General features: G+C 41.8%; 2 protein-coding genes across 2 annotated transcripts; one reads left to right on the top strand and one right to left on the bottom strand.

Moving 5' to 3' along the window:
• Nucleotides 1-1,656: 1,656 nt before the first annotated feature.
• On the top strand, nt 1,657-5,547 carry si:ch211-196h16.12 (regulator of G-protein signaling 5). The gene is made up of 6 exons (XM_034239290.1): nt 1,657-3,185; nt 3,271-3,522; nt 3,617-3,673; nt 3,778-3,830; nt 4,849-5,012; nt 5,096-5,547. Exons 2-6 carry the CDS (start codon nt 3,479-3,481, stop codon nt 5,252-5,254), a joined length of 477 nt encoding a protein of 158 aa, XP_034095181.1. The 5' UTR covers nt 1,657-3,185; nt 3,271-3,478; the 3' UTR covers nt 5,255-5,547.
• Nucleotides 5,548-7,173: 1,626 nt separating this feature from the next.
• Nucleotides 7,174-9,051, bottom strand: cunh19orf53 (chromosome unknown C19orf53 homolog). Its single transcript, XM_034239291.1, has 3 exons — nt 8,883-9,051; nt 7,904-7,959; nt 7,174-7,790 (listed from the first exon to the last, which is right to left on the bottom strand). Exons 1-3 carry the CDS (start codon nt 8,971-8,973, stop codon nt 7,635-7,637), a joined length of 303 nt encoding a protein of 100 aa, XP_034095182.1. The 5' UTR covers nt 8,974-9,051; the 3' UTR covers nt 7,174-7,634.
• Between the last annotated feature and the right edge of the window lie 31 nt (nt 9,052-9,082).

Raw genomic sequence — 9,082 nt, forward strand, 5'->3', positions numbered from 1 at the left:
TGAGGTTCTTACCCTCATTACTTCTGCCCGCCCTACCACCTGTCCTCTGGACCCTATCCCTTCAAACCTCCTTCAGACTATCGCTCCTGATATTCTACCGTTTCTCACCCATTTCATCAACACTTCGCTAACTTCTGGTCACTTTCCAAACAGTCTCAAGGAGGCAAGAGTAAACCCTCTCCTAAAGAAACCCACTCTCAACCCGTCTGATGTTATAAACTACAGGCCTGTCTCTCTCCTCCCGTTCCTGTCTAAATCACTTGAACGCGCTGTCTTTAAACAACTCTCCTGTTATCTCAATCAGAACAACCTTCTGGATCCGCACCAGTCTGGTTTCAAGGCAGGTCACTCCACAGAAACTGCTCTCATTGCTGTCACGGAGGAACTGCACACTGCCAAAACTGCATCCCTCTCCTCTGTCATCATCCTGTTGGACCTGTCTGCTGCATTCGACACGGTGAATCATCAGATCCTCCTTCGCACTCTCCAAAAACATGGAGTTTCAGGCTCTGCTCTTTCCCTCCTCACCTCATACCTGAAAGACCGTACCTACAGGGTGACTTGGAGAGGGTCTGAGTCCGACCCTTGTCAATTAACTACAGGGGTCCCTCAGGGCTCTGTTCTTGGTCCCCTCCTCTTCTCCCTGTACACAAACTCGCTCGGATCAGTCATTAGCCCGCATGGTTTTTCTTACCACTGCTACGCTGATGACACCCAATTAATTCTGTCCTTTCCCCGCTCAGAGACCCAGGTCGTCGCACGCATCTCTGCTTGTCTAGCTGACATCTCTCAGTGGATGTCTGCTCACCACCTCAAGCTCAACCTTGACAAGACTGAGCTGCTCTACCTCCCGGGAAAAGATTGTCCCACTCTTGACCTAACAATCAACATCGGCAACTCAGTTGTTTCCCCGACTCAGACTGCAAGGAATCTGGGTGTGACCCTAGATAACAACCTGTCCTTCACTGCGAACATCGCTGCTACAACCCGTTGCTGCAGATACACGCTATACAACATCAGGAAGATACGTCCCCAGCTGACACAGAAAGCGACTCAGGTTCTGGTCCAGGCTCTCGTCATCTCACGCCTAGACTACTGCAACTCCCTCCTGGCTGGTCTACCTGCATGTGCCATCCGACCTCTGCAGCTCACCCAGAATGCAGCGGCTCGTCTGGTCTTCAACCTTCCTAAATTTTCCCACACCACTCCGCTCCTCCGCTCCCTTCACTGGCTTCCGGTAACTGCTAGAATCCACTTCAAGACACTGGTACTTGCTTACCATGCTGCGAATGGATCTGGCCCTTCCTACATCCAGGACATGGTTAAACCGTACACCCCAGCGCGTGCACTACGCTCTGCATCAGCCAAACGACTCGCTGCGCCCTCGCTGCGAGGGGGACCCAAGTTCCCATCGGCAAAAACACGTGTGTTTGCTGTCCTGGCTCCAAGATGGTGGAATGAGCTCCCCATTGACATCAGGACAGCAGATAGCTTGCACATCTTCCGGCGCAAACTGAAAACTCATCTCTTTTGACTCCACTTCGAGCGTTAGAACTATTAACAAAGCACTTTTATACTAATAAAGGACTGGCTTACCTAAAGCCAGTTGAGTAGCTCTTGAAATGTTTGGCTCTATGAAACCTGATGTACTTATATGATTCTGTTTTCTTCAAGGTTGTGTCTTCCTGGTCGAATGTACTTATTGTAAGTCGCTTTGGACAAAAGCGTCAGCTAAATGCAATGTAATGTAATATTTTGCAAAGCACTGGAGGTAGGGCCACATGAAGAGACATTTTCCAAGTTTTAGATGAGTACATCATCTCAAATGGACTTGACTGGTCTCGTTGTTTGGGTGTGTGTTCAGATCTATGGTTCAGATGGGGCAGTGGGGCTATGACAGGCAAAAAAAGCGGAGTGACAGCTTTGATCAGGCAGGCCCTAAATGTAGTGGCAACGCACTGCATCGCTCCATCGCGAGGCAAACAATTGCAACAGGGGGGTCCCCGCCAGAGGGTAATGCTATATGGGGGTCCTTGGCATGGCAAAGTTTGGGAACCCCTGAAATGACAGTTAGAACAATTTGTCCCTGACATCACACTGAAGAATCCTCAACCAGGGCCGGAGGATTTATTAAATACTGAGGTCACAAGTCAGTCACTGTTGAACAGTGCTAAATTATGACCAGATTTAGTCTATAAACATTATTTTCAACCATTTAAAACATACATAGGCTAAAATATACTAAAAAAGACAAAAGTAAATTAAGAAGTGATTATGTGAAAACATAGGCTACAATTCAACATCTCTGCCATGAATTTGACTGAGCTATTGTTGTTGTTGACACTGTGAAAAAGGTAATATTTGTAATTTGGGTGGACAAAATGTTAAAACATCTCTCAATATAAAGCTACAAAACCACTGAAAACTACCTCAGTGATAAAGGTATGGTTAAATATTTAACAATAGTAATCTGAATATGTACTATTATGTGTTGTTTTAAATTACATAAGGTTGTACAAGTGTACCTAATGGAGTGGTGAGTGCAAATAAACAGTATATAGCTATTCATACTTAAAGTTCCCCCCAACACATGATTTAAAAGTGCAAACAGAGTACATCATTCTGCACAGTGAAGGTCAAAGTGAAGAACCTTCAAGTAAAATACATATCCGAGTGGAGGGGGGCTGTAAGTAAAATATGTTATGATGGAAATAGAGGATATTGTGAACCCTCTTTTTAATGTCACACAGTGAAATTACAGCGCCACAGCTTCCAAAGATGAATTTTTCTTTATGTATTTATTTATTTATTCTTTATGTATTTATTGTTTATTGTTATCGGGATGTTAAGAGCATTCCATGGAATATAACAAAAAGTGTTTCTGAAGTGAATTACCTACCCAAACTTTAATGGGACAGTTTCATGACACAACATCATTTGCAGGGAGATCCACATTGATTGAGAGCTCCATATGCAGTTTCCAAAACACAAAGTACAAGTCATAACAAATGAGAAAAAGGAGGTACTATTTGTATTGCACAGGGGCTTTAATGGTGTTTTAGGCGTTCTGTCTTGTTTTGTCCAGCCTCATCCGTCAACATTTAACACTCACCTGTCCATGCTGCAGTACCTCTCCAGAGATGAGTGATGTGAACAGTCCACCTGCCGGTCGGACTCTAAAGAAAGTAAGTGATGCCTGACCACACAAACATGTACTGAAAGTCACCCTGCTTTAATTATCCTATTCTATGTGCTGTCTCCTGTTGACAGGCCTGTGTGGACTGTAAGCACGTACACCACCTCTCTCATTCAACTCCTGTCCTACAGCTGCTGTTATTAGAGGATCGGACAGATCAGATAACAAACAGGTATAGGCTATATAAGAGAAGCACTCTGAAGCTCGGGAGGCTGAGTGACAGAAAAACTCAGAAGAAATTGTCTTTATTTTACCTTTCTACGTTTTCTCAAACGCACCTCAATGTGTAAGGGACTTTCCTCCCTGCCCTCCTCATGCCTGGAGAGGTGAGTATGCAGCTGGATCATTTGTTTTCTATGCAAATCACTGATGCCCTGATGGCAGATTTTTTACAGTTAATGATAATGTTTCTGTTTTCAGGGCAAAAGACTTGCGGGTGAAGTTAAGCCATCTGACTGAGACGCACCACAAGCTAAAGTAAACCTTCTGGAATCTTTTTTTTTTGGAATTGAGTACTAGAAGTAAATCTACCAGATATCACTGTGAAGCTGAATTTTTACCGTTTCCATTTTTCTTATCAGGGGTCAGGATGGAAGAGTTCCCCATGACCTGGAGACTCTGCTGAAAAACAGAAGTAAGAATGTCTTTTTTTCCCCCCACCATAAAGTCAGTTTAATGTCTCTATGAAGACATTTGACAAATGGAAAAGCACTAGTGCTAGTGATAAATTTAACAAAGTGTGAATGAGCTGCTTCCGTCTCAGGTCCTGGTGTTGTTCATGCTGGCTCACTGTCGAGGTAACTAGAGGAACACCTGTGCTTTTTCGACTAGGGAAAGTCAAAATGTGAAAAAAACCCAATTCTTGTCTTTTTTTATTTTCAAATTCTCTCCAATGCAGCTTGCACAGCAGGTAGTACTTATATCTTACATTAGGCTTAAGTCTGTCTGTACACAACTCTGTTCAAACAACACCCTCTGGGACATCAGGTTGTACTCTACAAGAAGCGGCTATTTAATGGTTTAACAGTGACTCAATATTAGCATTTAAAGATAAAGATTATAAAAACAACAATACTTGATGGTTCTGATAAAGTTTTAACTGGCCAAAACTAGGATTTACTATGAACAAATTCTTCTTTTCTCAAATCGAGCATTGCAGGAATGATATTTTTTTGTAGAACAACATGGATGTTAGCAATACAATGGTACCACTTACCAAAAGCAAATATGCATTTTAGATTATAGCAGAGAATATAGTTTGTGACAAAAAAATCCTTATGATACTTACATATTCTGTTCAAAAAGATAATCTTCCCTGATGAACACTGAAGTGAAAAGCTAATGTTTTTATGTTGACAAAACTGATGTTTCAAAATTCTTCTTTATTCTACACATTTTATTTCCAATAAATGTCACTTGCAATTTGGCTGCTGTTGATGTTTTAATACTTCATAAAAAAAGCTGTTAGAAGTGTTGAGTGGAATATAGAGCTCTAACACAGTGTCAAGCAAGCATGAACATGTCTTTGTATGAAATGTTGGTCTTTATGTGGCCTGAGTTTTTCTGGCATCATGCTTTTCCATATTCTAATGTTAACTCTTCTTGATTTGACACGTTGTTGACTCTGGTTTGTTCTTCTCCCTCTCAACCAGGCGCTCTGCAGGCGTTTCGTGGGTTCCTGCGCTCAGAGTTCAGTGAGGAGAACCTGGAGTTCTGGCTGGCCTGTCAGGAGTACAGAGTTTCTCCTTCTAACGTGCAAAAGATAAAGTCCAGCAGCATCTACAACCAGTTTATCAACCCTGACGCCCCACAGGAGGTTTGTGGAGAGGAGAGTGATGCGTGCAGTCAGGATAAAGATATCATTAAAGAGCTTCTTCTGATAATCTGTTTTCCCCTCAGGTAAACTTGGACGCTGAGACTCGGGAGGCTCTGCTTGGAGTGACGGACTCTCCGTGTGCCGACACATTCGATGAGGCACAGCAGAGAATCTACAATCTGATGGCCAAAGACTCCTTCCCCAGGTTCCTGCGCTCCAATCACGCCATTAAAGCTTACTAGACTTGCACTGTACTTACTACAGATCTGCTTTAGAAATAAGTGCTGGTGAATCTGTGCTGCTTAATTGGGTTTTACTAACCCTTTTCACAACTACCTTGTTATGTGATTGTTTTTCGTATGGTAGTGCTGTCCTTGTGCACCAAATGCATAATGCATTCTGTCATTGGTATGTTTCTGAGTGGTAGTTGTAAAGCATAGAAACCTTAACTAAAAGCATACATATAGCGAGCTGCATGAGTTAGAAGCGACATCCATAATGGATTCAAATAAAATAAAAAACCTCATAAAAGACAGCTCACGTTGTGGTACTTAATGCACATTAGTGTGTTTTTATACATATTGTATAAAAGCTCTATTTCCTCAAGAAGCTTACCAATTGTGTTCTGGAACGGGTTGCTTGAGAGCGAGTGTTGACATGGAAACCTTTCAAACAGCGTTCAGTCTTATCACTGGCTGGTTAGCTGTCAGTGCTGGTCTGTTGATACAGCACTTGAGAAACCTCAAGCCCATTCCTTAGGTGTTGCTGTTTATTCAAGACAACCCAAAGCCAAACAAGGGTACAATGGTGAATCACCATTGTGACCAGGGACGTGCACAGGTACGGGCTAATGTTGCCCGGGCAACGGCCCTTTTGAACTTTTTTGGCTGGCCTGCCCCTCTGGAGAGAGCGATTGTCTTTTTTTTCTGTTGTGGCCGAAGAAACATGATAAGCCCACAATTAGTATTGTAGAGTCATCTGCCCCCAGTCACGTGACTTTGTTTACAATCTGACAGCTGAAAAGCAAAGGAAAGTTCTCAGAGTCCGGTCCAGCCTCATATGGCTATGGTGATCATACCAAATGCCTGCCTGGCTTTGGTGGCCAATCCTCGGGTCAATCTGTCCCCGGAAATGTCCCCGTTTTATATATGCTTAAATTGATTTTGAGTTCTCTCATAGCAGTTAGAGTATAGGGGACAAACCAGGGGACTTTACTTCCTCTTGACACCGTCGGTTATTTACAAAAAAAATACCTAAATATACATGTTATTGTGCTTCTGTCTTTCTGTGTCTTCTCACCCTCTCTCTCTTTTCTTGAGCGCCCTCTCTCACATAGGCCTACAGGAGAACACTTCACTGCCCCGCTTCATTGTAGGATTTCTGCCATGTCTCTACTTTAGTTTGACTACCTCTGTTATGAAGTTATGGAATACTAAATAAATAAGTAATTTGATACCTTACCGTTACTGCACTCATAAAGAATGATAAGAATAAGAATAATGCGTATTGAACTGGTTTAATCAATTAGTGAGTTTATGTAAGGCACAGCAGTTACAACGGTCAAACTACATTAAAACAGAATTGTCCGCATTTTGTCTTTAATAGTTACTAACATTAGATATGTTAATGAGGTATGGACCGCAAAACAAAAAATGTCCCTGGTTTTCATTTTTTATAAAAAGTTCTTACGTTTTCGGCGGGGTGGGGGGAGGCCCTTTTTCTAGTTTAGAGCAATAGCCCCTCCAAATGTCTGTGCACGCCTGATTGTGACATACAGTACAATGCTCTGGTTCATGGCTTTTAATTTAAGACCCCAAATGCGTAGTGTACCTCAAAGGGGAACTCTTCCAATTTCAACTGTGGTAAAGTTACATTAGCTGCTACCAGCACAACACCTGACCTAACTGATGACATTCTAGTTGCATTGTGGGAAGTGCCAGGTGCAGGTGGTCATGCAAAATAGTGTTACTTAATCCTACAGTGTAAACACTTAAATAGACTGCCTGTGGAAGCACATGGCTCCACATGTCACCAGTTCAGTTAACGGCTTTGAGCTCACTGAAACAGGTGGGCTTGTGTGGGAAAGCTACCTGTGATTGTCAACACGTTCCATGCAATAGCACTTCCCTGAGAAAAAGTGTGGCGAACATACTTCAAAGGATTCATATCGGTGACTGGTGGTTTTACTCTTATTATTCATTTTCGGCTGTACAATCATACAAAGAATGTTACAAAACAGTTGCAGGGTGGTAGAGCACAAACATCATCAAATCATATTTTCTTGCAGCATTTCAACCCATCACAAATTCCACGAGTAAAGAGTCCTGTGGTGCCCCCTAGTGAGGTTTATGCAATTCTCAGAGCCTAGTCCTGCAGATCACATTCAGAATTTTTATGTATACATTTCTTTGTAAACTGAAAAGCAAGAATTAACATCTGTACAAGAGGGGCTCAGTCTATTTCTGTATGACTGAAGTCAGCTACAAATATTTAGGAATGATAAAAACAGCAAGACAGTTGGCGTGCATCTTAAATCTGAGTCATGGGATCAATGTAGTTAAATGACCCCGTGACTAAGTCCTTAAGTTTAGCACAGTCAGCCTCAGGGTTTTGTATCCGGTCCTATTTGGAGCTGGTATCTGGACGGGGAAGTCCTGGGATGCCTTTGCCATCAGGCCGTTCAGCTCCTTTCACCACACTCAGTGGCTTGTGCAGGCATGTGCTTGCCCTATGGGTCACTTCCACCTCAATCTTGTTCCTGATGGCAATCTCTAAAGCCTTTAGGAAGCAGCAGAGGAGGTCATATTATACAAGGAATCAGTCAAGCTCTTTTATGTAATCAATTCAGGATGTAGGAGTTGTGAGAAACATTCTGTTAGAAATGTCCTCACCTTCTTCAGCTTCTGTTCCTCAATCACGTGAGCCTTCTTTGGTGCAATGAGCCTCCCTTAACAAAGAAAGCAATAACATCACTGTCATATTCCCAAAAGCTGTTGCCATCAGTTCTTCAAATTCAATAATAAAGACACACTTTAAAAATGCAACTGTCTAACACGAGATGGCCCTGAAATGCAATTGGTCATTCTTTTTGTAGGCTTCTGTTTTTATAGTTTGTTGTGTTTGATGTTTCAATTGATGGTGTTTTACTCAGTTTAAACACAAAAAAAAATTGTTAGTCTTCACTAACAAACAGATTCAAAGAAGCATTTTTTGTATAAAACAATACCATTTAACAGTTGCACCAAAGACTGCACATCGTTACCTTCATGAAAGTAGGATTTACTACTTATGGTATTAGCCTTTTAGCTAGGTATATACCTGAACTAAAACATCCAACTGACTGTATATTAACCATAGAGTGTATATGAAAAGTAAACTAGTGGAATACCTCAATGTATTTCCTTGTTTGAATTCCTAAAGAAAGGTTATATGTAAGCATTACAGCTACTAAACAGTGGCTGATTAATATTAATTTGCTCACTAAATCCACTATAATACATAAAGTTAACACAGCAACACAGGCTAAGAAGATGTATCCAGTAGTTTTCCTGCAACACGTCGGTTATAGTATATTTGGCTAAGGTTCAAATTAAAGTAGAGCTAAGCTACGTTATTCAACTCATTAAGGTCTGCGACACAGAGCATAAGCCTTCACATGGTTTTATTTAGCTAGTCTCTTAGTTTAATGATGAATATAATATTTTGGAGGAAGGAGAACATCTAATATTAATCAATGTCTTCATATCTGCTTGATATTGTAAATATCCCAACACGCGTGTTCAGCTGTTTCCACGCGTTAATGCTTTTTGACTACCATATAATATTTTCCGAGCAACTCGTTAGATTACAAGTAATACTTTAAATACATACCTCCTTTCCTCTGTCCTTTCGGCTTGGTTGGATGGGGTTTTTTAGAGATTCCTGGCCGCTGAGCTTTACATTTCTTCGAACCTTGAGCCATTTTGCTAACCGGAGGTACACAATAAACTGTTCTTCTTCAACGTTGTCAGAAGGAGTGGTTTACTTCCTGTTTGGCGACTTTTCCGCCCCCTGGAGGACTCCCAGTGACA

The sequence above is a fragment of the Gymnodraco acuticeps genome, unplaced genomic scaffold (assembly GCF_902827175.1).
Source record: "Gymnodraco acuticeps unplaced genomic scaffold, fGymAcu1.1, whole genome shotgun sequence".
Lineage (NCBI taxonomy): Eukaryota > Metazoa > Chordata > Actinopteri > Perciformes > Bathydraconidae > Gymnodraco > Gymnodraco acuticeps.

Excerpts from the sequence above, each read along its gene's own strand:
- cunh19orf53 (XM_034239291.1), bottom strand. The coding sequence starts at position 8,973 with ATGGCTCAAGGTTCGAAGAAATGTAAAGCTCAGCGGCCAGGAATCTCT. Across the intron at positions 7,960-8,882 it reads GAAAGGACAGAGGAAAGGAG|GGAGGCTCATTGCACCAAAG; the intron begins GTATGTATTTAA and ends TTCTTTGTTAAG. Across the intron at positions 7,791-7,903 it reads AGGAACAGAAGCTGAAGAAG|GCTTTAGAGATTGCCATCAG; the intron begins GTGAGGACATTT and ends TGCTTCCTAAAG.
- si:ch211-196h16.12 (XM_034239290.1), top strand. The coding sequence starts at position 3,479 with ATGTGTAAGGGACTTTCCTCCCTGCCCTCCTCATGCCTGGAGAG. Across the intron at positions 3,831-4,848 it reads GACTCTGCTGAAAAACAGAA|GCGCTCTGCAGGCGTTTCGT; the intron begins GTAAGAATGTCT and ends CCTCTCAACCAG. Across the intron at positions 5,013-5,095 it reads ACCCTGACGCCCCACAGGAG|GTAAACTTGGACGCTGAGAC; the intron begins GTTTGTGGAGAG and ends TTTTCCCCTCAG.